General features: G+C 42.4%; 5 gene segments (V, D, J or C); all 5 read left to right on the plus strand.

Moving 5' to 3' along the window:
• The first annotated feature begins 279 nt into the window (after window positions 1-279).
• LOC122886929 lies at window positions 280-1,131 on the plus strand. The segment is given in 2 exon segments: window positions 280-472; window positions 586-1,131. Coding segments are annotated over 2 exon segments (402 nt in total).
• Window positions 1,132-5,268: 4,137 nt separating this feature from the next.
• LOC122886893 lies at window positions 5,269-5,968 on the plus strand. The segment is given in 2 exon segments: window positions 5,269-5,349; window positions 5,433-5,968. Coding segments are annotated over 2 exon segments (453 nt in total).
• A 4,953-nt stretch (window positions 5,969-10,921) lies between these two features.
• On the plus strand, window positions 10,922-11,422 carry LOC122886934 (the record flags this gene model as incomplete). The annotated part of the segment is given in 2 exon segments: window positions 10,922-11,013; window positions 11,127-11,422. Coding segments are annotated over 2 exon segments (351 nt in total), but the record flags the coding sequence as incomplete, so codon positions are not given.
• A 1,076-nt stretch (window positions 11,423-12,498) lies between these two features.
• LOC122886898 lies at window positions 12,499-15,005 on the plus strand. The segment is given in 2 exon segments: window positions 12,499-14,371; window positions 14,462-15,005. Coding segments are annotated over 2 exon segments (435 nt in total).
• A 4,763-nt stretch (window positions 15,006-19,768) lies between these two features.
• On the plus strand, window positions 19,769-20,471 carry LOC122886894. The segment is given in 2 exon segments: window positions 19,769-19,957; window positions 20,071-20,471. Coding segments are annotated over 2 exon segments (444 nt in total).
• Window positions 20,472-27,496: the final 7,025 nt, after the last annotated feature.

Here is a 27,496-nt window from a genome sequence, read left to right on the forward strand (position 1 = left end):
ATCCAGAACAGTCTAACTCAAAAATCTTGTATAAAAACATCCATAGAATATATAACCAACTTATCAAAGGGTATAAGAATTTTAGAATGTGATATCATTTGAATATTAATTATAGAGCCTCCATGAGGCGTGTGAGAGCCTTTTTAACAAGATTCCTTATTTACTGGATGATGATTGTGTAGTGTGAAGTGTGTTAAAAAGAAAACTCACCAGAATAACAGAGGTTTATCTGTCTGGGTTTTAAACTGTCAAATATATTGAGGTCTGGTTCTGGTGTTGGTAACATACAGTGATGTGAGAGGAGGAATAGGTCGAGGGAGGAGCAACACTGTCAGAACAGAGCAGAACAGAAAAGGACTCCTACTGTCAGATGCATTCAATATCTAAACCAGACAGGACACAGATACTGTCTGTAAGATGATGTCACTGCATTACTGTGTCATTTTCCAGCTTCTTCTGACCATACTAAAAGGTAGGTTAAAGCAGGAAGAATAAATACCTTTAAGGGATCAGTTTCCTAGAAACCACTGGAACAGGCCATCAGAGTTTAATATCGTCATTAACAACATTTCTCTCTTCCTTCAGGTGTCAGCTGTGAAGAACTCACTCCAGATAACGATGAAGAGTTCAGTTTAGAAGGCAGCACTGTTACTCTGTCCTACACATACTCCAAAAAAGCAACTGGTAGTGATAGTTTCTTCTGGTATCGACAACATCCAGGAAAACCACCAGAGTTCCTCATTTCTCATCTGGAATCAGGAGAAATATTAGCAAATGCAGTCTCTGGACTGTCTGTTAAAGTGAGTGAGGATAAAACCCGAATGGATCTGCAGATCTCCTCTGCTGCAGTGACAGACTCTGCTCTGTACTACTGTGCTGTGAGGCCCACAGTGACAGCAAACCCACAGCCTCTGTACAAAAACACAAGCTGACACACTGACAAGCTGCTGGAAGCCTTTTTTCCACACTGTTGTACTGAAGTTTTGACCTCCACTAGAGGGCGACATTATCAAGTTGGCGGTGCACTACTTCTGCACTGTGTTCAACCGTTGTGTCAATAATAACTGCTGCTGTGAAGAGAACAATTCTCAGACTGAATGTTGAACAGCAGCTAGTTTCTCCTGTTGATTTAAACCTTGTTGTAGAGATGGAACATTGGCTGTGGATTATTCTTGCTGCTCTTTTCTTTGGTAAGATAGAAAGCACAACATGTTTCCCCTCAACAGTTTTCAGCATATAACTGAGCTATCAGTACTTTCAATGTTGAGTACGAAGAAAAGCAAAACGTAATTTCTGTTGGCATCGACGATCTTCGAAATAACTTGTTATATGGTTTAATCTAACATCAGAGACAAAATCACAACTTTTCTGACTCTCTGGTTAGGTAACTCTTTAAACCTGCTGACTGTTCTCCTTTAATCAATCATCTTTATTGATTCAGCTCTTCCTCTGCATGTTCTCTTCTTCCCCAGAGTGTAAAGGAGAAGAGAGAGTGATCCAGCCAACAGGAGATGTCATTGCTACTGAAGGAGACACAGTTACACTTGGCTGTACATTTGAGTCAAGTTACCCAAATAATTATCTCTTCTGGTACAAACAGGATGGAGACAACAGCCCCAAATTCATACTGAGCCGAATTAAACTGGACGAAGGGAACACACCAGACGAGTTTAAGGAGAGATTTTCATCCACACTGGATTCCACCTTAAAATCAGTTCCTCTGAAGATCCAGAAGCTTCAGCTGTCTGACTCTGCTGTGTACTACTGTGTTCTGCGGCCCACAGTGACAGGAAACACCAAGACTCTGTACAAAAACCTTTGGAGCAAAGACAACAGAATACTCCACAACGTCCACTAGAGGGAGTCACACACTGTTAAACCAATACGTTCACTGAACTGATGAGAGGAACTGAAAAAATAACATCAAGAGGTGGTTGGCCCCGCCCATTGAGCTTCCACTCAACCAATGACATTATTTCTTACTCATTGTACTGCAGTGGAAGAACATTGCTCATCTGCTGTCTGTCTGGCTTTAACAACTCCAAAGACATGTTGCTTTACCTCTTTTTACTTTTCTCTCACTTTATAGGTGAGTGTTAGAACAGAGATGAAAGTCTCATTGAACCTGCTGCATTAACCAGATATTTGGTCTACATTTCATAACTACAGGTTTATCTGTGTAAGGTAACAACTTCCATGATAGAAAAAAGACATTTGGTTTATTGAATTAATCCAAAAATTCAAGTCTCGTGATGTCAGAATCTCTTGCAGACTAACTGACATGAATGACTCATTTTGCAGCCCTGGGTTCCATGAACAGCATAAAGCCAGAAAGTCCTGAAGAACATGTTGCAGATGGAGGAAACATCAACCTGAACTGTAAATATGAGGGTGCTATCTACAATATCCAGTGGTACCGACAATACCAGAGATCCAGACCAGAGTTCCTGCTCTACATCACAGAGGGAGGATCGATTCATCCAACTGATTCTGATTTCTCAGCTCACATTAACAAAACAGAGAAACGTGTCGATCTGCAGATAATCTCAGCTGCAGTGACTGACTCTGCTGTGTACTACTGTGCTGTGACGCCCACAGTGACAGGAAACACCAAGACTCTGTACAAAAACCTTTGGAGCAAAGACAACAGAATACTCCACAATGTCCACTAGAGGGAGTCCCACACTGTTAACCTTCAGTGATATTTGATGATACAGTCTAGAATCATGGATAACTCCTCCACAAGTTGTTCCCTCAGTTATATATACAGCCTTTATTTAATCAGGTCGTCTCACTGAGATCAGACAGACCTGAGTACAGCAGGTAGAGAGAAACACAAGCTAAAAGGACACAGCATCAGCATCAGAGACAGACGTCACTACACAGATCATCTGGTCTCATGGAGATGGTGGTGGAGAGCGTTTTCTTACACGTTGGCCTAATACCTTCGACAGTTATGAAAATGGGTTGAGATCAGGTGACAGTAAAGGCCGCAGCATTTTATTCACATCGTTTCCATTCCCACCAAACCGTTCAGTGAGCCGTGCTGCACCGAAGCAGCTGCATCTGATGTGTTTCTCCTCTTTTTTATTCAGCCTTTTCCTTTACTTTGGCCCCCGTCGGTAGCAGGAAGCAATACAAGGGCCACCCATGGATGCATCAATTCATGGGTGTCATTTTCAGATGACACTGCTACGCTCAGTTTACTCATAAGCAACTCCAATATTACCAGCTATAAAGCTGAAGTGGACCAGTTCGTGGACTGGGGTCAGGTTTAAGGCTCAAATATTTAGTCTGGTTTACGACGGCTAAGAAGATTATGTGAACTCCCACACCCCTCAACCCCCAAGACCCTTTTGAGCAGTCTAGGCCTACTACTTGGCAGGCCAACAGGATTTTAGCTGACGCACCTATCCTAGTGGTGCTGAAAAATGGAAAATATTAGACAACAAAAGAAAATGTCTAAATATTCTCCCAGAAGTGACTTCTTTCTTTGGTCCAGCATCTGTAACAGGCCTGACGACGACTGCACCTACATCACTGTCACAGCATGCTACCAAACAACTGGAGCTAGTGATACCGGAGATTCTGCTAATAATAACAATGGAAATGAAAACCTTTCTACTCAAACAGATGGCGATAATGATAAACAAGCACCACACAATGACACTCCTACAACTGAGACAGGTGAGGGAGATGCCACCACCAGCACTCCAGACTGGGACAAGGCCCCACTAGCATATTACTTATTTACTACAACACGTATTAATATTACTGCTACCATTACATTATTATGTGGAATTTGCATTGTGCTACTGTATATTTTTTCTCTCTATCTTTCTCTGATGGTCGCCAACCCTGAGTCTGGTTCTGCTCGAGGTTTCTGCCTCTTAAAGGAAGTTTTTCCTTGCCACTGTCACCATGTGCTTTCTTATGGTGTGGTTTGGTTGGGTTTCTGTAAATAATATTATGAAGAGTACGGTCTAGACCTACTCTTTAGGAAAAGTACAATGAGATAACTTCTGTTGTGAATTAGCGCTATATAAATAAAATCAAATTGAATTGAATAGCATTCACAGAGACCAATCCGGCACATTGGCCAACACCTTTTACCAGTGACCAATGGATCGATATTGTTAGTAGAGGTCCCGTTCAGTTAAGGGACATTAACTTTCCACAGAGTCAATCATGCCATTGTTTTACCAAGGACAGATATTCTATTAAGATGAAAAATGCAGAAACCATTCGTAAGTCATGGTTAGTGTACTCACAATCATCCGATTCAGTCTTGGTGACTGCTGTACGCTTTTGGCCAGCAAAGACGAAGTTTCACTTGAGGAGGATTTCAGAATGTGGGAGCGACTGACTCTTACACTCACGCATAGCCATTGACAGCACTTACCAAGAAATGCAAATACTGGAAAAAAAACACTGGAGTGATGTCATGAAGAGGTTAATTACCATAGTCTGTCACCTTGCAGAATGAAACTTTGCTTTCCGTGGCCATAGTTACACCTACATGAAATTCATAGGTCTGGTGAAGCTGCTCGCGAGTTCAATCCAGTGATGAGCGAACACGTCAGATGGAGATAAGACACTGGATGCAATAACAGAGAGTAAACTAATCAAATTGCTACTCTTTGATAATGGACGGCACCACTAACGCTGCACACAGAGCAACTCTGTGATACTGTGGTTTGTCAAATGCCAAGTCGGTGTCAGGACTACTGTTAGCGAGCATTTAATCAGGTTCCAACCAGTGCTTAACACATCAGGTGCAGGTGCAGGATTTGATATGTGAAAATGCAGGGTGCAGGCATATAACAACGAGAGCAATATGCGATCGGGGGTGGGGGGTGCACCAGCTACAGTCTAAACCTAGTCATGGTGGATGCTGCAGTATCAACAGTGGAGTCTTTGAGCTTCTTTGGGGTGCTGCAACATATATAGATATTGTTTGAGTACAGTATTTAATAAGTAATTCATATGGTTGCCATGTGTAATTGAATAGTAGTATATCGTCTGAGTAAAACTTTAACTCAGTCAGGACCTTCACGTGTTCTGTCAAGTGTCAGTCAATGTTACCTTATCAGCTACTTCTTACCTGATGGAAATGATGTAATTTAGTGAGTAGCAGCACCACAGAAGAGACAAACACACTATTTGTCAGAGTTATGAGAGGAAGGAGGGAGAGATTAAGGGAGGAGCAAAACTGTGACACAAGTACAGAAAAGACACAAACCTTCAGAGTGGTGTTTCATACAAAAACCATGCAGATTCTCTTCATCTTTAAGATGCTGTCAGTGAACTTCAGTCTGTTTATGACTTTGTTTCTGCTCACAATAAGAGGTAGGTGAGATAATCAACATTAAAACAAATTCATTGATAAAAACTTTCAAATCATTAAGTTACAGAGTTATTTCTTCCTTCAGGTATCAGCTGTGAAGAACTCACTCCAGATAACGATGAAGAGTCCAGTTTAGAAGGCAGCACTGTTACTCTATCCTACAAATACTCCAAACAAGCAACTGGTGGTGATTATTTCTTCTGGTATCGACAATTTCCAGGAAAACCACCTGAGTTCCTCATCTCTCATTCAGGAACAGGAACATTATTAAAGAATCTAATCCCGAGACTGCAGATTAAAGTGAAGCAAAACCAAATCAGTCTGCAGATCTCCTCTGCTGCAGTGGCTGACTCTGCTGTGTACTACTGTGCTCTGCGGCCCACAGTGACAGGAAACACCAAGACTCTGTACAAAAACCTTTGGAGCAAAGACAACAGAATACTCCACAACGTCCACTAGAGGGAGTCACACACTGTTAACCTTCAGTGGTTTACGATGATACAGTCTGGATTCTTTGCACTGATGACAGAAAAATGAAGCCTAAATAATAAAACAAAAATGAAGGAGTGTTTTTATCCCTTGTTGTCAGCAGTTTCATGTGGGAACAATGGAGAGAAAATAGTTCCCACATGAAACTGCTCACAACAAACCTGTGGATTATTGAGTAACCAGGTCATGAAAAGGTCTGGAAAGAGACTTTGTTGTCAAGTTTTTCAAATGTAGTTTTTTTTGCAACTTTGAGCTCCACAAGTTATGAGAGGAAGGAGGGAGAGATTAAGGGAGGAGCAAAACTGTGACGCAAGTACAGAAAAGACCCAAACTTTCACAGTGATGTTTCATACAAAAACCATGCAGATTCTCTTTATCTTTAAGATGCTGTCAGTGAACTTCAGTCTGTTTGTGACTTTGTTTCTGCTCACAATAAGAGGTAGGTGAGATAATCAACATTAAAACAAATTCATTGATAAAAACTTTCAAATCATTAAGTTACAGAGTTATCTTTTCCTTCAGGTGTCAGCTGTGAAGAACTCACTCCAGTCAAGAATGAAGAGTTCAGTTTTGAAGGCAGCACTCTTACTCTGTCCTACACATACTCCAAAAAAGCAACTGGTGCTGATTATTTCTTCTGGTATCGACAACATCCAGGAAAAGCACCACAGTTCCTCATTTCTCATCTGGAATCAGGAGAAATATTAGCAAATCCAGTCTCTGGACTGTCTGTTAAAGTGAGTGAGGATAAAACCCGAATGGATCTGCAGATCTCCTCTGCTGCAGTGACAGACTCTGCTGTGTACTACTGTGCTGTGAGGCCCACAGTGACAGCAAACCCACAGTCTCTGTACAAAAACCTGACAGCGCCTCACTGAAGATTTACACACTTCAGCTCCTCCATTACTGAACAGCAGCACCACCAAGTGGACACTGACAACATGGTTCACTGAATAAATGCAATTGTTTAACAGCAGTTACTTCTGCTGACATCTTCATGAAAAAAGATCCAATCCAGTTCATTGTTTATGGGATTCTTAACTCTCTTTAGAACAGAAGCACTTGACAAGGAAGTCCTTTTTAACCACAGTTTGTGTTCCTATCATTGTTAATAAGATATGGTTAACAGACATGTTGTCATGATCTCCAAATACGCTCATTCAGAGCCATGACAATGATTTCATCGTGCTAAATGAGATGTAAATGTTGAGAGTTCCTCAACAGATGATGAAGAGGAAGGGCCAATGATGTGAAGGCCCAGATCCATCAGAGTATCAATGTTCTTCCTCTCTCTCCTCCCCGCTCACTGCAGACATGAAACACTGGCTGAGAAACATCCTGATTGTGACTCTGTGGCTAGGTAACTCTTTAAACCTGCTGACTGTTCTCCTTTAATCAATCATCTTTATTGATTCAGCTCTTCCTCTGCATGTTCTCTTCTTCCCCAGAGTGTAAAGGAGAAGAGAGAGTGATCCAGCCAACAGGAGATGTCATTGCTACTGAAGGAGAGACAGTTACACTTGGCTGTACATTTGAGTGAAGTTACCCAAATAATTATCTCTTCTGGTACAAACAGGATGGAGACAACAGCCCCAAATTCATACTGAGTCGAATTAAACTGGACGAAGGGAACACACCAGACGAGTTTAAGGAGAGATTTTCATCCACACTGGATTCCACCTTAAAATCAGTTCCTCTGAAGATCCAGAAGCTTCAGCTGTCTGACTCTGCTGTGTACTACTGTGCTCTGCGGCCCACAGTGACAGGAAACACCAAGACTCTGTACAAAAACCTTTGGAGCAAAGACAACAGAATACTCCACAACGTCCACTAGAGGGAGTCACACACTGTTAAACCAATACGTTCATTGAACTGATGAGAGGAACTGAAAAAATAACATCAAGAGGTGATTGGCTCCGCCCACTGAGCTTCAACTCAACCAATGACATTGTTTCTTACTCATTCTACTGTAGTGGAAGAACATTCCTCATCTGCTGTCTGTCTGGCTTTAACAACTCCAAAGACATGTTGCTTTACCTCTTTTTACTTTTCTCTCACTTTACAGGTGAGTTTAAGAACAGAGATTTAAGTTTTGTTTAACCTGCTGCATTAACGAGATATACACAACCTGTATGTCAGAACTTTTCTCATTTCTTTACTCTGACAGAATGCACATCATGTTTTCATCATCTTGTAAAAATGAGTTAATGGAGTTCTACTTTTTTGCATTTTGCTGTTTCTGTTCACAGATTAACACTGTACAGCTTACATTTTCCATTGTCTTCTCCTCTCAGCCTCATGAACAATGTTAGTCTAACGGCTTCATTTTCTCTACTTTTTCCAGGACTAACAGCTGGAGACAAAATCTCTCCTGTAGGAGATGAAAGAGTCAGTGAAAGAGAAGGAGAATATGTCACACTCACATGTGAATATCAGACAACTTCAGATGATGTTTTCCTTTACTGGTACAGACATCATTCTGACCTTCAGGCACCTCAGTTTATTCTCTGGAAAGGTGCAAAAGGGATCACAGGTCAATATATTCCTGATAATCGATATGGATCCCAAACATCACCAACATCAACTAAACTGACCATCACAAGCCTAACCCTGGCAGACACAGCTCTCTACTACTGTGCTCTAGACACACAGTGATACAAAGTGTAGAAGAGGCTGTACAAAAACCTGAACACAGATATCTGACTGCTCTTCAAAGAGGAGGGAAGTGGGATTCAAACCACAGCTTCATATCAGATGGATTCTGCTAATTCCTGTTTTATCAGAGTCACTGTGGTTACAGCTGCTAATGAAACAGTGTGGGAGGATTCAGATGAGCAGCAAATCCACATCAATGAGAAACCAACTGGATGATGCTTCAAACACAAGACTCCATGGAAACAAAAAGCATATAAATACATAAATAACTGGTGATCAAACACACCAAGAAAAAAAGTCTGGTATCATTAATAATTTATATTTTCAGGCATTAAAATCTACAGCGTACATCCAGTAGTACCACAGTTCACCAGTTGAAGAGTAAAAGTTGCAGATTTCAACCAACAGCAGCTCTTAAAATAACTCTACCAGCTTTGCTGTCGACCTGACAATGCTGGAGAAAATGACAAGTTCCAACTTTCACCTTTAAAACAGAGCCTAATCTGTCATTTTCAATCCAAAAGACAAAACAAATATGGAAAGTCTGATTCTGTCTAAATATTCAGTCCTCTCAGTTCATGTATAATTTGTATGGTGAAACTAATTAAGGGGCAGCAGCAGTTTCAGAATCATCAACAGAAGACGTCTCAGCTGAATCGACCAGCGACGACTACATGCAGGATGAGGTAACACTGTCTAAAGGAAAACGCAGGTTAAAGACACTATGTGTAGGTTTTAAAACCTGCCTCTTTGCTTCCCCCCAGTGGTGGCAAACAACCAGGGGACACTGAGATGAATACGCTGAAAGCAACAACATGAGCCCCATTTTTTCTGTAACTGGGCGCAAACTCAAGTTCAACCTCCTGCCACACCTGGGTGTGACCAACTAATTATTACTATTCTGGAGTTCATCGAGACGCAGCACAAAACCTGGTGCAGCGCAGTGCGCTGAGTTTAGGTTGGAAGAAAGGCTGAATACAGTATTTGCCCTGATTAGTTTCACCTGTCTCTCATTTTCTCCCCTCACCTGAGTGTATTTAAGTTTGTGTGCTTCCTTTGTTCTGTTGTCAGATCGTCTTCATCAGTTTGTGTCAAGTGTTCCAGCCCTTCTCCAGTGTTTCATGTGTTTATTGGACATTGTTCCTTAGATAGCGTTCCTTGGACTTTTGCTCATTTACGGACTTTTGGATTTGGGGCAGAATAACAAAAAGCAATAACAATACAAAAGAAATAACAATATTTACAATAATATTAAGATATAAATTTATATTTTTAATATATATAAAAATATATATAAAAATATTAGAAAAGAAATGTATGTTATGTCTATGGCACTTATATATGTGTGCATGAGATGATGAGTATGTGGAACTTAATTGGGGGCCCTAGTGAGATCAGTGTTAACAAGTCTGCTGGCCTGAGGAAAGAAACTCTGTCTCAGTCTTTCTGTTTTGGCTGCGTGATTGCAGAGGCGCTTGCCTGACCGCAACAGCTGGAGCAGTCCGTTGTTGGGGTGGTGAGGATCCTTCATGATCCTACAGGCCCTGTTTCTACACCTCTTGGTGTGTAAGTCCTGCAGGGAGGGGAGTGTATTCCCTGGTGGTCAGGAAGTCCAAGATCCGAGCACACAGGGGGGTGTTCAGTCCCAGTTCAATCAGCTTACCAGCAAGTCTGGTCGGGACAATGGTGTTGAAAGCTGAACTGTAATCGATGAACAGCAGTCTCACATAGCCCCCCTTCTGACTGTCAAGTGTGCACCAAAGACGTCCTGCTGGTGGAAAATAACTTTGCGAGGGCATTTGAGAGACTGCTGGAGGCAGAACAAAAATTCGGCCCATAGATTAAACCAATGTTCACCATTATTTAACCAACTCCACAGGTATTAATTACAGCCCCAAATACATGTCAATCAGTATTTACGGTACCTTGCAGACAACAATCGTTACAAAGTTTAGCTCAATACAAAATCAATAATGACACAAATAAAGACGGTGTAGTCCGATTGAAACCTTTTCTACGACAAATAAAGGTTTAGGAAAAAATAATTATGACATCCAGAACAGTCTAACTCAAAAATCTTGTATAAAAACATCCATAGAATATTTATAACCAACTGGTCGAAGGGTATAAGAATTTTAGAATGCGATATCATTTGAATATTAATTACAGAGCCTCCATGAGGCGTGTGAGAGCCTTTTTAACAAGATTCCTTATTTACTGGATGATGATTGTTTAAAAGTGTGTTAAAAAGAAAACCCACCAGAATAATAGAGGTTTATCTCTCTGGGCTTTAAACTGTCAAATATATTAAGGTCTGGTTTTGGTGTTGTTAACATACAGTGATGTGAGAGGAGGAATAGGTCGAGGGAGGAGCAACACTGTCAGAGCAGAGCAGAGCAGAAAAGGACTCCTACTGTCAGATGCATTTAATATCTAAACCAGACAGGACACAGATACTGTCTGTAAGATGATGTCACTGCATTACTGTGTCATTTTCCAGCTTCTTCTGACCATACTAAAAGGTAGGTTAAAGCAGGAAGAATAAATACCTTTAAGGGATCAGTTTCCTAGAAACCACTGGAACAGGCCATCAGAGTTTAATATCGTCATTAACAACATTTCTCTCTTCCTTCAGGTGTCAGCTGTGAAGAACTCACTCCAGTCAAGAATGAAGAGTTCAGTTTAGAAGGCAGCACTGTTACTCTGTCCTACAAATACTCCAAACAAGCAACTGGTAGTGATAGTTTCTTCTGGTATCGACAACATCCAGGAAAACCACCAGAGTTCCTCATTTCTCATCTGGAATCAGGAGAAATATTAGCAAATGCAGTCTCTGGACTGTCTGTTAAAGTGAGTGAGGATAAAACCCGAATGGATCTGCAGATCTCCTCTGCTACAGTGACAGACTCTGCTCTGTACTACTGTGCTCTGCAGCCCCACAGTGACAGGAAACACCAAGACTCTGTACAAAAACCTTTGGAGCAAAGACAACAGAATACTCCACAACGTCCACTAGAGGGAGTCACACACTGTTAACCTTCAATATATTTTATAATACAGTCTGGAATCTTCTCTCTCATGAGATACAGCTGTGATGAAGAGCTTCAGAAATGAATCTAATTTGTCGTATGCGTCTCCTCCTCCTTCTTGGAAGAGAACTGTTTGATTCCAGCTTTGAACATCAGACCAAACACAACTCACAAAACTTTTTCACACTGAACATTAAGTGACAGCATTTCACCTCTGTCAACATGGAAAAACTTGCTGCAGTTATGTTCTTTTTTCACTCTCGTAGGTACGTATGTTTCTGACAAGAAAGCCTGAAATACGAAGCCATTTTCAAAGCATCACAGATCCAGTTTGGATATTGTTTTATATGAAGTTCAGAATTGAACTTTTCAAAGATTTAGATGTGATCACTTCATCACTAATAACTGCTCACTAAACTGTTTAACAGCATCATTTGTTTTAACAGAAAAATGTCATTACGTGCTGTTTTTCAAATGAAGGATTTCTCCCTTTGGAACAGAACTCTAAATATAACATGTTTCCCTCACTAGGTAACAGCTTGGAAGATGATATTACTGCCAGCAGAGCTGAAGTGTTTTCATCAGAGGGCCGTAGTGTTACTCTGTCCTGTAACTATTCTGTTAAAGCTGATAATCTCCAGTGGTATCGACAGGATCCTGGATCAGCTCCTCAGTTCCTTCTCCTGATCACTGATACCAAAGAGCCTTCAGTGCTGAAAGCAAAACCTCCACACCCTCGACTGACTGCTAAACTGAATGAGGAGAGAAATCGAGTGGATCTGCAGATCTCCTCTGCTGCAGTGACTGACTCTGCTGTGTACTACTGTGCTGTGCGGCCCACAGTGACAGGAAACACCAAGACTCTGTACAAAAACCTTTGGAGCAAGGACAACAGAATACTCCACAACATCCACTAGAGGGAGTCACACACCGTTAACCTTCAGTGATATGTGATGATACAGTCTAGAATCATGAACACCTAATCCACAAGATGTTCCTTCAGTTATATATACAGCCTTTATTTAATCAGGTCGTCTCACTGAGATCAGACCGACTTGAGTACAGCAGGTAGAGAGAAACACAAGCTAAAGGACATACAGCATCAGAGACAGTCGCAGATTTTTTTCAAAAGCTTAATTGCCTGACTGGTGGTGCTGCTGCGTTTCGATAACACTTTCTTACCAGGAAAACGCTTGTTTGTGTCCAGGGATTTCCCATGAGAGTCAGATAGCAGGACCACTTGTGGGGCTTCCTCTTCAGGCTGAGTGGAGCGAAGCTGGGATGGGCAGAGCTGGCTGTGTGGATGTATCAGCAGGTGCCAGGGTGCAGAGCAGAGTGGGTGGGACAGAGACAAGGCAGGGAGAGTCTGTGTCTCAGTACTTGTCATTGTGGTGACTGATGAGAGTTGGTCTGTTAGGTGTTGAACTTGCCTGGTGAAGCTCCTTTCTCTATTCTCAGCATCCTCCTTCACTTTGGCTAACTGAGCACACTGTTCTTCTGTTTGAGTGCCTCTAGACTTCCTCTGAGGTCAGATGCCAAGCCCTGGTTGTCTCTCTTTAGCTGCTGGAGCTCCTCTTTAAGCTGCTTTAGAGTGTTTCTGGGTGGTCAGACAGCCTGGCTTGGGTCAGCTCTTTGAATTCAGCAAAGTCCAGCTTTTTTTCTTTCATATTATATCATAAAAATTACACTGAAATCCACTGTATGTGTCTAGAGTTGTGTACTTTTTTATTAAACCACTAGGATAGTTATTCTTGATATATCCCACTTTTTAACCATCAGTATGCGCTCGACAGCAGTGCAACATACAATGACGAACTGACCCTGAACAAACGAAAAACTTGGACTAAATACACTTAGGTAGGGGCAACACTGAGACACAGGTTCAACTAATCAGGGTGGGGCAAACAATCAAAACTGGAGGGAAAAGCAAACAAAGACATGAAGTAAAACAACAAGACACACGAGGAGAGGAGAACACTTCAAAATAAAACAGGAAATAACAGGAAAAAAGCCAAAACCATGACACATAGCTCTCCATTATAACGTCCTGTTAGGTTGACTGAAGTAGGCGGCACGCGATCACTCCATTTTGTGCAGAAGAAAAGTCAAATGATGCGTCAAACGCCCCCTTTTATGTAAACGTGCACAGAGCCTGATGAAGAAAACCTGGTTAACAAAGAAAGATGATCACCACCGTCGGGATACCCGTTATCTCTGATTTGGGATTTAGGTTTTGTCGAGCCAGCTAAAGCAAAGGAAGCCTGGCTCTGTCGAACTTGCTTTGTAGTACACCCCTCAGGTGTGAGCGTGATTATGAAAATAAAGAGATGTTTCGATTGCTTCACTACCTACTGGCTCCCGTGGGTGATTGGCTACCTTTGAATAACGGCTCACCAGTGGAAGCTCACCAATAGAGGGCACTAGGGCCACGTTGTTCAAATATTCATTCTCAGTTAACTTGTAATCTTTCTGATGAGAAATATTAAAGGGGCCGTAGCATGGTCACAACAATTAGCAGCTTTTATATGTTATGGAACAAAGTGACTCAAAGGAAAGGAAACATGTCAGCTGACATTTCCACTGACGCCTACATACAAGACATGTTATACTAGGAAAGGAGAGTGTCAGTAAAATGTGCTGAGTGTAAAGCTGTCAGTCGGGGAATAACACAGGGCTGTGAATGAACCCTGTCACTGTGATCAGGCTCCTCCTTCTGATCCACCAACTTAGTGTTGATGAAGACTCAACAGAGATCACAGCCTTCTTTATACTCGCTGTAGCTCACAGTTACTCAACACTGCAGACATGACGCCTCTGTTCATCTCGGTGTTGCTGGCTGCTGTGTGCCTTGGTATGAACACAACTCTGTTTCTTTGACATCAATCCAACACTGACATGATTCTTTAACAGCACACTGATACTGTTTGTTGCTGTTTTACAGAATGCAGAGCACAAAAAGACAACGTGCTGCAAGCAAAAGAAGATGTGACTGCTACTGAAGGAGAGGCAGTAACACTTGGCTGTCAATATAACAGCAGTTCAACAAGTAATAATCTCTTCTGGTACAAACAGGATGGAGACAACAGCCCCACATTCATACTGAGCCGCTTTAAACTGGACGAAGGCAACACACCAGACGAGTTTAAGGAGAGATTTTCATCCACACTGGATTCCACCTTAAGATCAGTTCCTCTGAAGATCCAGAAGCTTCAGCTGTCTGACTCTGCTGTGTACTACTGTGCTGTGCAGCCCACAGTGACAGGAAACACCAAGACTCTGTACAAAAACCTTTGGAGCAAAGACAACAGAATACTCCACAACGTCCACTAGAGGGAGTCACACACTGTTGAGCTTCAGTGGTTTGTGATGATACAGTCTAGAATCACTTTACTCTCAGACAAGATTGAGATGGAAAGCTTTACAAATCAAATCACTCACAACTTGTTAACTCTGAACATTTAATTACATTTCACCTGAGTAACCATGACAACATTTAGTGAGATCTGTTCAAATCTTACAGGTATAAAACATTTTAAGAAGAACTACAATAGGAAGACATTTTTAAAGCATATTAGACCATTTTGTTGCAATCTTGATTCAAAAATATCTTTAATGTGATGTTTTTCAAAGGACGTCGTCTCCTTTAGGTCAAAACTAAAAATATATATCTTATGTGTATAACTAGGTAATACCTTGGAAGATATTACTAGCAGCTGAAGTGTTTTAGAATCATGTAATTACAAATAATGAATCTGTAATGTTTGAACAGATTCATGTACAGTTCCCAAGGTTCTTTAAACTATACATATTAACAAAGCAATGAGGTCGGATGGCATGTCCACTTTTCTTTGAAGGACATTTGCTGAGTGACTCAAACCGGCCCGGCATCGACTCTTCCAGCTCTCTATAGATAAACACTCGGTGCCAGAGCTCTGGAAAACATCCGTTATAGTTCTAGTTCTCAAAAAGTCTTGTCCTCAGGAAAAGAACGATTGTAGGCCAGTTTAACTTCCAATGTCATGAAATGCTTGGAGAGGTTCATGACAGGAACTACGTAGGGAGGTGGAGCCATCCCTAGATCAGTACCAGTTTGCTGACATGAGAAATCGCAGCACTAATGATGCCATTTCCAAAATACTGCAGCCTGTTATGAAGCACTTATAAAGCTCTGCTGCATATGCCACAATGCTTTTTACTGATTTTGTTCCTTTAACACTAATCACCCACACACCCTGCTTCAAAAATGTGTTCAGTTGAAGGTGAATCCGTTATTGATTAAGTTGTATTACTCTTTATTTATCAAACAGGTCCCAACAAGTGAAATTAATTCAGCCCTCTCTGATATAACAGTAAGAAATACAGGGCCCCCAAAGGATGGGTCAGTGTATCTTATGTTAGTTTATGCTGTATACAAGAGCCCTCTGTCAGCAGGGTCTACAACTCACACCTCCGGGAGAGCTTCTCCCAGATCCCGGGGAGGTTGGGGACATTGAGTCCGAGTGGACCATGTTTTCCACCTCCATTGTCGATCACGGCTCGTAGCTGTGGTCGCAAGGTTTCTGGTGCCTGTCGCGGCGGCAATCCCGAACACGGTGGTGGGCGCCGGAAGTAAGGGAAAGATGCCGTCAGGCTGAAGAAGGAGTCCTATCGGGCCTTGTTGGCTCGTGGGACTCCCGAGGCAGCTGACAGGTACCGGCAGGCTAAGCGTGCTGCAGCCCGTCGCGCGGTCGCAGAGGCAAAAACTCAGGACTGGGAGAGGTTCGGAGAGGCCATGGAGGAGGACTATCGGTCGGCCTCAAAGAAATTCTGGCAAACCGTCCGACGGCTCAGGAGGGGAAGCAGTGCTTCGCCAACACCTTATGCGGTGCGGGTGGAGAGCTGTTGACCTCGACTGGGGATGTTGTCGGACGGTGGAAGGAATACTTTGAGGATCTCCTCAATCCCGCTGTCACGTCTTCCGAAGAGGAAGCGGAGGCTGGGGACCGGAGGCGGACTCATCCATCACCCTGGCCGAAGTCACTGAGGTTGTTGGCAAGCTCCTTGGTGGCAAGGCTTCGGGGTGGATGAGATCCGTCCTGAGTATCTTAAGTCTCTGGATGTTGTGGGACTGTCTTGGCTGACACGTCTCTGCAACATCGCGTGGCGATCTGGGACAGTGCCTCTGGACTGGCAGACCGGGGTGGTGGTCCCTCTGTATAAGAAGGGGACCGGAGGGTGTGTTCCAATCACAGAGGATCACACTTCTCAGCCTCCCGGTAAGGTCTATTCCAGGGTACTGGAGAGGAGAATTCGTCCGATAGTAGAACCTCGGATTCAGGAGGAGCAGAGTGGTTTTCGTCTCGATCGTGGAACACTGGACCAGCTCTATACTCTCCATCGGGTGCTCGAGGGTTCATGGGGTTGCCCAACCAGTCCACATGTGCTTTGTGGATCTGGAGAAGGCATTCGACCGTGTGCCCGAGGCGCTTTGTGGGAGTGCTCTGGGAGTATGGGGTCCGGGGCCCTTTGCTAAGGGCTGTCCGGTCCCTGTATAACGGAGCAGGAGCTGTGTTCGCATTGCCGGCAGTAAGTCAGACCTGTTCCCGGTGCATGTTGGACTCCGCCAGGGCTGCCCTTTGTCACGGTTCTGTTCATAATTTATATGGACAGAATTTCTAGGCGCAGTCAGGGGCCGGAGGGTGTCGGTTTGGGAACCACAGGATCTCATCTCTGCTGTTTGCAGATGATGTCGTTCTGATAGCTTCTTCAAACCGGGACCTGCAGCATGCACTGGGACGGTTTGCAGCCGAGTGTGAAGCAGCTGGGATGAGAATCAGCTCTTCCAAATCTGAGGCCATGGTTCTTGACCGGAAAAAGGTGGTTTGCTCTCTTCGCGTGGGTGGGGAGTCCTTGCCCCAAGTGGAGGAGTTTAAGTATCTCGGGGTCTTGTTCACGAGTGAGGGACGGATGGGCGTGAGATTGACAGGCGGATCGGTGCAGCGTCTGCAGTGATGCGGGGCGCTGTATCGGACCGTTGTGGTAAAGAAGGAGCTGAGTCGAAAGACAAAGCTCTCGATTTACCGGTCAATCTACGCTCCTGCCCTCACCTATGGTCATGAGCTTTGGGTAGTGACCGAAAGGACAAGATCGCGGATACAAGCGGCCGAAATGGGCTTCCTCCGCGAGTGGCTGGGCGCTCCCTTAGAGATAGGGTGAGGAGCTCCAGTCACACGGGGAGCTCGGAGTAGAGCTGCTGCTCCTCCACGTCGAGAGGAGCCAGCTGAGGTGGCTAGGGCATCTGATCCGGATGCCTCCTGGAAGCCTCCCTCGGGAGTGTTCTGGGCATGTCCCACCGGGAGGCGGCCCCGGGGAAGACCCAGGACACGCTGGAGGGACTATGTCTCTCGGCTGGCCTGGGAACGCCTCGGGATCCCCCCGGAGGAGCTGGAGGAAGTGTCTGGGGCGAAGGAAGTCTGGGAGTCTCTGCTTAGACTGCTGCCCCCGCGACCCGGCCCCGGATAAGCGGAAGAAGATGGATGGATGGATGGATGGATGGACAAACGATTGTTTCATTTCCCAACCAAATCAATTTGTAGTGAAATTCTCAGATGACACTGCTATGCTCAGTTTACTCACAAGCGACTCCAACATTACAAGCTATAAAGCTGAAGCTGACCAGTTCGTGGACTGGTGTGATGGGCATCATGTGCACATCAATGTACACAGAGCGCCACAGGAAGTCATTCCTGCCTGTGGCCATCAAACTCTTCCAACTCTCCCTCTAAGTGTCAGTCTGTATGACTCTAAGTCATTAAACTGGACATTGATCATTAACATCTCTGCCATACTTTGAATAATTGTGCAATATTCTGTGACTACTCTCCTGCTCAATATTTAGTTTTCCTATGTTAGTTTTTCCTATTTATTGATATTGATATTATATAATTTCCATTACTGCTAAAAAAGCAATATCTTAATAATCTCAATAAGCTACACTTAACTCGACAGTAGATGCACCACTACTTATTACTTATATTATTACATTGTATTATTATATTGTATTATCATCATCAACCGGTAAACCCACTTGGTACTTCACACTTATTTTATCTTATACTTATACCCACCTGGTACTTCATTTATTTTCTGACCTGTTTTTATAGTGTTTTTATAGTGTATTGTATTATATTTTTTGCTAGTACTTTCTCCTGTGTGCACTGACGTAAAGGCGAGCTGCTGTAACAAAGAGTTTCCCTTTGGGGATCAATAAAGTATTTCTGATTCTGATATATAAAAATATGACCATTAGAAAAGAAATATATGTTGTGTCTATGGCAGTTATATATGTGTGCATGAGATGATGAATATGTGGAACTTAATTGGGGGCCCTGGTGAGATCAGTGTTAACAAGCCTGCTGGCCTGAGGAAAGAAACTCTGTCTCAGTTTTTCTGTTTTGGCTGCGTGACTGCAGAGGCGCTTGACTGACCGCAACAACTGGAGCAGTCTATTGTTGGAGTGGTGAGGATCCTTCATGATCCTACAGGCCCTGTTTCTGCACCTCTTGGTGTGTAAGTCCTGCAGGGAGGGGAGTGTAGTCCCTGGTGGTCAGGAAGTCCAAGTTCCGAGCACATAGGGGGGTGTTCAGTCCCAGTTCAATAAGCTTACCAGCAAGTCTGGCGGGGACAACGGTGTTGAAAGCTGAACTGTAATCGATGAACAGCAGTCTCACATAGCCCCCCTTCTGACTGTCAAGTGTGCAATAAAGAAGTCCTGCTGGTGGAAAATGACTTTCCAAGGGCATTTGAGAGACTGCTGGAGGCAGAACATGAATTCGGCCCATAGATAAAAACCAATGTTCACAATTATTTAACCAACTCCACAGGTATTAATTACAGCCCCAAATACATGTCCATCCACATTTAAGGTACTTTGCAGACAACAATCATTACAATGTTTACATCAATGCAAAATCAATAATTACACAAATAAAGCTTTAGGAAAAAAATTGTTATGACATCCAGAACAGTCTAACTCACTATTCTTGTAAAAGAACATCTGTAGAATATTTATAACCAACTGGTTGTCATTTGAATATTAATTATAGAGCCTCCGTGAGGCATGTGAGAGCATATTTAACAAGATTCCTTATTTACTGGATGATGATTGTGTAAAAGTGTGTTAAAAAGAAAACCCACCAGAATAACAGAGGTTTATCTCTCTGGGCTTTAAACTGCCAAATATATTGAGGTCTGGTTTAGGTGTTGGTAACATACAGTGATGTGAGAGGAGGAATAGGTCGAGGGAGGAGCAACACTGTCAGAGCAGAGCAGAACAGAAAAGGACTCCTACTGTCAGATGCATTCAATATCTAAACCAGACAGGACACAGATACTGTCTGTAAGATGATGTCACTGCATTACTGTGTCATTTTTCAGCTTCTTCTGACCATACTAAAAGGTAGGTTAAAGCAGGAAGAATAAATACCTTTAAGGGATCTGTTTCCTAGAAACCACTGGAACAGGCCATCAGAGTTTAATATCGTCATTAACAACATTTCTCTCTTCCTTCAGGTGTCAGCTGTGAAGAACTCACTCCAGATAACGATGAAGAGTTCAGTTTAGAAGGCAGCACTGTTACTCTGTCCTACAAATACTCCAAAAAAGCTGATAGCAACGATCATTTCTTCTGGTATCGACAATATCCAGGAAAACCACCAGAGTTCCTCCTGTACATCTCAGGGCTCAATATTACAAGACCAGCAGAGTCTCTAGAATCAGACACAAAGTTCTCTACTAAACTGTCTGGAGAAAAACATCTGGATCAGCAGATCTCCTCTGTTGCAGTGACAGACTCTGCTGTGTACTACTGTGCTGTGAGGCCCACAGTGACAGGAAACACCAAGACTCTGTACAAAAACCTTTGGGGCAAAGACAACAGAATACTCCACAACGTCCACTAGAGGGAGTCACACACTGTTAAACATGATGATACAATCTACAGTCACTTTACTCTCACACAAGATTGTGATGTAAAGCTTTAGAAATGAAACGACTCATAACTCATTTACTCTGAACATCAAATTACATTTTACGAAAGTCCAGAGGTAACATTTCTTCTTCAAAGAATGGTTTAATGTTAGTTAAACAACATTTGATTTCATCTAATTTAGGAACAAAACTTAAAACATCTTAAGTGCATAACTAACTTGGAAGATACTAAGAGTTTTGAAGTGTTTTTGAATCATGTCACAGAAAAGGATGACAATTATTAGTTGTTGGATGGCAGCTGTATAAAATGAGGTGTTGTTTATATAAATGAGAGACTATCACACAGCAAATCCTCTGACAACCAGTCTAACAGCTGAGAGGCCTCCACCAAGGGAGTCCTTTCTCACCACTGCTGTTTGATCCTTCAGGAGTAAAGGATTAAAATGTCCATTCCGTTAAAAACTCATGATGTCAAGGTTCTAACTCAGCATCTGCCAAATATATAGGATCCAGCCTGGACATTAAAGCTTTTGTAAAACAATCATGGTCCATGAAATAATTCACAAACCAAAATAAAATTCATGGATGACCAAGTAACGATCGAGAACTTGACAGATGCCAATAATCTTCCTCTTTGGAGGTGATTTATTTTTCTAAAGTCCTCTCATGATTCAATAAGTCCTCAAATGTGACACACATGTAATAATGTGATGGCCTCTCTCTGTCTGTCTCTCATACCTACCTCTCTCCAGTTCTCTCCAGTTGTCTGTCTTCCAGGAGTGCCAGTGTTAAGAGGACCATCAGAGTTGGTTGGCTGTACCTGGAGAGGGAGTGGCCTAAGGATATAAAAGTGCTGCTATCCTAGGAGTTTCTTTAAACTGCAACAAGACTAGCTCACACAACTCTTCAAAAGTCTGAACCTCAGAGGCCAGCCACCATCGACCAAAAGGAGTGGACGGCTCTCGCGCAAACTCTACATGGGTCTGCTTCTCATATTTCTTTGCATCCCTGAATTTCTGCGCATCCCTGAATTTCTGCCAGTGAGCCTCAGGTACCAGTTCAAATGCTTTCAAAACCGCAGTTTTCACCTTGAAATAGTTTATACTGTCTGATAGAGGCAAAGCAAAATAAGCTTCCTGAGCCTTCCCAGTCAATACACACTGTAACAGCAGGGTCTGCTCAGGATCACTCTACTTCCTGTTTTTAGCCAACCTCTCAAACAACAGGAAAAATGTATCTGGATCCTTTGCTGAAAATTTGGGAACCAATTGCAAGCAACCAGAAACATCCAAATGTGAAGAACTGGCCCTACAGGGTTCCAACTCTTTAACTGCTGAGGGATCAAGGATCTTACCTTCCTCGACCAGTTCCAGCTTGTAATGCTGTAACCGCTAACGTTCTTGCTCCTCTAGCTCAGCCTCGCGTATTTTAGCCTCTCAATTTCAACAGCTTGTTCCTGTACACGAATAGCCTGTTCTCGTTCCAGAGCCTTTTCCTCATGTTTCAGTTCACATTTGTGCTGCAAAATCAACAGCTCCTTTTACTGCTCAAAAGTCAGAGCTACTCCAACCCCAGCTACAGGCTGCACACATTTCACAGACTGCTCAGGATGACTGACCTGAGGGGTAACTACACTCAGAGTCAATACTCTTTACCACAGCAGACAAACCCCCAACTGAACAAGCTTTCCTTTACTGCAAAAAAGTTATTGTACTTGGCCCCAAACACCTCAGAGACACATTATCTAAAGATATAGTTACTCTAGAAGGCATTGCCCTGGCCTCCAGCTCCACCGTAAGGAACCTAGGAGTTATCTTTGATCAGGATTTATCCTTTAACTCCCACATGAAACAAACTTCAAGGACTGCCTTCTTTCACCTACGTAACGTTGCAAAAATCAGGCATATGCTGTCTCAAAATGATGCTGAAAAACGTGTTTGTTACTTCTAAGTTGGACTATTGCAATTCCTTATTATCAGGCTGCCCAAATAAGTTGCTTAAGACTCTCTAGTTGATCCAGAATGCTGCGGCACGTGTACTGACAAGAAAGGAGGAAAAGAGATCATATTTCTCCAATATTAGCTTCTCTGGCTCCCTGTAAAATCCAGAATAGAATTTAAAATCCTTCTCCTCACCTACAAAGCTCTTAATGGTCAGGCACCATCATATCTTGAAGGTTTCATAATACCATATTACCCGACGAGAACACTGCGATCTCAGAATGCAGGGTTACTTGTGGTTCCTAGAGTCTCCAAAAGTAGAATGGGAGCCAGAGCCATCAGTTATCAAGCTCCTCTCCTGTGGAATCAGGTCCCAGTTTGGGTTCGGGAGGCAGACACCATCTCCACATTTAAGAGTAGGCTTAAGACTTTCCTCTTTGATAAAGCTTATAATTAGGGCTGGCTTGGGTGAATCCTGAACCATCCCTTAGTTATGCTGCTATAGGCCTAGACTGCCGGGAGACTTCCCATGATGCACCTCTTTCCTCTCTCCTTCTCTCCTTCTCCATCTGTATGCATTTTTATCCCATTACTGCATGTTACTAACTCAACATCTTCTCTCTCCCTTAGTTCTGTGCTTTCTCGTCTCTCTCCTTCTGTTGCTTTCAGCAGGTATTTCTGCCTTCGGAGCTGCAGAGTCTGGATCTGTGGTTGTGGGCCACCTGCTGCCCCTGTGTTCCTGCTCGACAACTGCAACTACAGTTGTTGCTATTGGCTCTGTTACTAATACTGTCATTATTCTTCCTGAATAAACATATATAATATAGCTGTCATTCCTATTATTATTAATTTATTAATATTAATGTTACCACTACAATTACATTATTACTATTTTAACAAACTAGGTAGTATTTGCATTGTGCCTGAATAGAATTGAACCCAAAATGCAGTCTTTACACCCCTGACTACTGATTTCAATTTCAAAAATGTTCTGCCACTTTTAGCAACTGATCTTTTGTGCATGCATCTAATAGACCCTCACTTGGATGCTGCACAAATTCTCTACAGCAGACATGATCACACAAATACCCTACTATCATTCAATAGTTGCAGTGGGTGATTTAAACACAGAGCCCAGTGACTCGGCCAGGCAACCAGCATGCTGGCAACCCACCTAGACAGTCATGGAGGTGTACACTCAGCAAAAAGCTCTAGCCACACTAATGCACAAAAACAACGAGTCCACAAATGGAAGTCATTTCTAATACCTGACGGGCAAGTAGTTCCACTAACTAGGATGTCTCTAAAATCACACCAGATCAGAGGCAAACAAACACACAAAAACTGTTTCTCAGGCAGCCAGTGACATTGTGGGGGTGGAGCTGGACTCTCTGGCGGTGGTGTCAGAGAGGAGGATGCTGGCTAATCTACACGCCATCTTGGACAGTGTCTCTCACCCACTCCATGACGTGCTGGTCAAACAAAGGAGCACCTTCAGCGGAAGACTCATCCCCCCAAAAAGCACCACAGAGCGCCACAGGAAGTCATTCCTGCCTGTGGCCATCAAACTCTTTAACTCCTCCCTCTAAGTGTCAGTCTGTGTGACCCTAAGTCATTAAACTGGACATTGATCATTACATCTCTGCAATACTTGAAATAATTGTGCAATATTCTGTGTAATACTCCTGTGGAATATTTTAGTTTTCCATATTTATTGATATTGATATTTGTTCATACCTCTATTACTGCTGTGCAATATCCACCATCTCATAATAATCTTAATAGGCTATACTTAACTTGACAGTACATGCACTATTACTTACCACTTATTACTTATATTATTACATTGTATTATTATACCGTATTATCATCATCAACCGGTAAACCCACTTGGTACTTTACACTTGTTTTATTTTATACTTATACCCACCTGGTACTTAATTTATTTTCTGACCTGTATTATAGTGTATAATATTTTTTGCTAGTACTTTTTCCTGTGTGCACTGACATAAAAGGTGAGCTGCTGTAACAAAGAGTTTCCCTGCGGGGATCAATAAAGTATTTCTGATTCTGATTCTGAGGAAGCCACCAACCTCTTGGCATGGTCAAAACCGGGAGCCTGAACCTCATTCCACACTGAAGTGAAAACCACCTTTTAGCTATGTGTGGGACTCTCCCAAACACTAATGCTACAGTTGCTTTAGGCTACAACTACAAAAGATACACCGAAAACAACAACAGTTACTACTTCCGTACTGACCATAGTAAACGATACCTGAGGATTTACATAAACCGCTAGCTGTATACCAAGCAGTAGCAACTATCAAATACTATACCAGAGATCCTTTGGTCCCAGATGAGACCCCATTTTTTACAAACCTGGCCCAGGACCTGCAACACATAAGAACAATCCACACACTAATGAAAGGTGAAAAGGTATTCATTAAATGAAGTATAAGAATAATATTGTTTGAGTAAAGTATTTAATAAGTAATTAATATGATTGTCATGTGTAATTGAATAGTAGTACATCGTCTGAGTAAAACTTTAACTCAGTCAGGACCTTCACATGTTCTGTCAAGTGTCAGTCAGTGTTACCTTCACCACCTATCAGCTACTTCTTACCTGATGAAAATGATGTAATTTAGTGACTAGCAGCACCACAGCAGAGACAAACACACTATTTGTCAGAGTTGTGAGAGGAAGGAGGGAGGGATTAAGTGAGGAGCAAAACTGTGACGCAAGTACAGAAAAGACAAACTTTCACAGTGGTGTTTCATACAAACACCAGGCAGATTCTCTTTATCTTTAAGATGTTGTCAGTGAACTTCAGTCTGTTTGTGACTTTGTTTCTGCTCACAATAAGAGGTAGGTGAGATAATCAACATTAAAACAAATTCATTGATAAAAAAAACTTCAAATCATTAAGTTACAGTTGTTTCTTCCTTGAGGTGTCAGCTGTGAAGAACTCACTCCAGTCAAGAATGTAGAAGAGTTCTGTTTAGAAGGCAGCACTGTTACTCTGTCCTACAAATACTCCAAACAAGCAACTTCTCTTGATTATTTCTTCTGGTATTGACAATATCCAGGAAAACACCAGAGTTCCTCCTGTCTCATTCAGGAACAGGAACATTAATAATTAATCTAATCCCGGGACTGCAGATTAAAATGCAGCAAAACCAAATCAATCTGCAGATTTCCTCTGCTGCAGTGACAGACTCTGCTGTATACTACTGTGCTGTGAGGCCCACAAATATGATGACACACTATTACATATGATTATGATATTTAACTGGAGTATTGAAAAAGAAAATCACAACATTTGAATCAAGTATCTCCATGAAGTGGTCGTGGTACAGACTCAGGCTTTGACTAATTTTGTTCTTATCTTTAAAAAAGAAGTTTCTCTATTGTTCTCTCACGCTGTGTTCTTTTGGTGTACCACAGGGTTCAATCCTAGGTCCTCTCATTTTCTATTTACATGTTGCCTTTAGATCAAATGATCTTTAAAACACATCATCAGTTTCCATTGTGTTACTGACAATATGTGACGATAGATTCCATTATGGCAGCTGGTTTATAACATGTGAAGTGCTGGTGTTCCAGACCTTCCTACAATTGAGTGAGTCTAGAACTGAGATCATTTTACTTGCCCTACAATTCTGGAAACCAGGTGAAATCAAATCTTGCTAAAGTGTCTGTTGATGTTAAGCTTACTGCTCATAGTCTGGGTAAAATATTTGACACTGAGATTTTCTTTCATTATCAGCTGACGTAAGAAGTCATGAAAAAGTTTTCTCAACTTTAGAAGCAAAAATTAGGTCCTTCTTGTGTTTTTAAACCCTGAAAAGGTGATCGTTCTTTAGATCATTGCAGCTACCTTTCTGTAACTACCATTATGAAAAACACTAAAAACATCTTCCCACCTCCAGCTGGTACAACATGCTGCTACCAGTCTGTTAACCACGAGGAAGTGTAACTGAGAGAAGTGAAAATACAGAGCTACGAGGAGACGGAGAGATTCAGGGGAGGAGCTGAGCTGTTACTGAACTATAGAAGAGAGAGGAACTTCCACATTCAGCAGAGTTCAATACACAAACCAGAAACATTACCTTTATTCAACATGCTGTCATTGGACTATTATGGACTTTGTCTACTGTTACTATCCATTCTAACAGGTGTGTTAGATTATGCAGCAAGAAAACGTTTAATTCCAATAACATCTGAACGTGAATCATTTATTGAGACTTTAACAACATGAAATAACAGAGTTATCTCTTCCTTCAGGTGTCAGCTGTGAAGAACTCACTCCAGTCAAGAATGAAGAGTTCAGTTTAGAAGGCAGCACTGTTACTCTGTCCTACACATACTCCAAACTGTCATTGGGTGATTATTTCTTCTGGTATCTACAATATCCAGGAAAACCACCGCAATTCCTGATCTCACACTCTGCTTCAGGAACAGTAGGAAATAATCCAATCCCTGGACTGAAGATTAAAGTGGAGCAAAACCAAATCGATCTGCAGATCTCCTCTGCTGCAGTGACAGACTCTGCTCTGTACTACTGTGCTCTGCAGCCCACAGTGACAGGAAACACCAAGACTCTGTACAAAAACCTTTGAAACAAAGACAAAAGAATACTCCACAACGCCCACTAGAGGAAGTCACACACTATTAAACTTCAGTGATATGTGATGATACAGTCTGGATACAACTTGAAATAACAGAGTTATCTCTTCCTTCAGGTGTCAGCTGTGAAGAACTCACTCCAGTCAAGAGTGATGAGTCCAGTTTAGAAGGGCAGCACTGTTACTCTGTCCTACACATACTCCAAAAAGCAACTGCAAAAAGCTGATAGCAACGATTATTTCTTCTGGTATCGACAACATCCAGGAAAACCACCAGAGTTCCTCATCTCTCACTTGGGAACACAAAATGCAACAAAGTCTGGACTGTCTGTTAAAGTGAGTGAGGATAAAACCCGAATGGATCTGCAGATCTCCTCTGCTGCACTGACTGACTCTGCTCTGTACTACTGTGCTGTGAGGCCCACAGTGACAGCAAACCCA

The sequence above is a fragment of the Siniperca chuatsi genome, linkage group LG13, assembly GCF_020085105.1.
Source record: "Siniperca chuatsi isolate FFG_IHB_CAS linkage group LG13, ASM2008510v1, whole genome shotgun sequence".
Lineage (NCBI taxonomy): Eukaryota > Metazoa > Chordata > Actinopteri > Centrarchiformes > Sinipercidae > Siniperca > Siniperca chuatsi.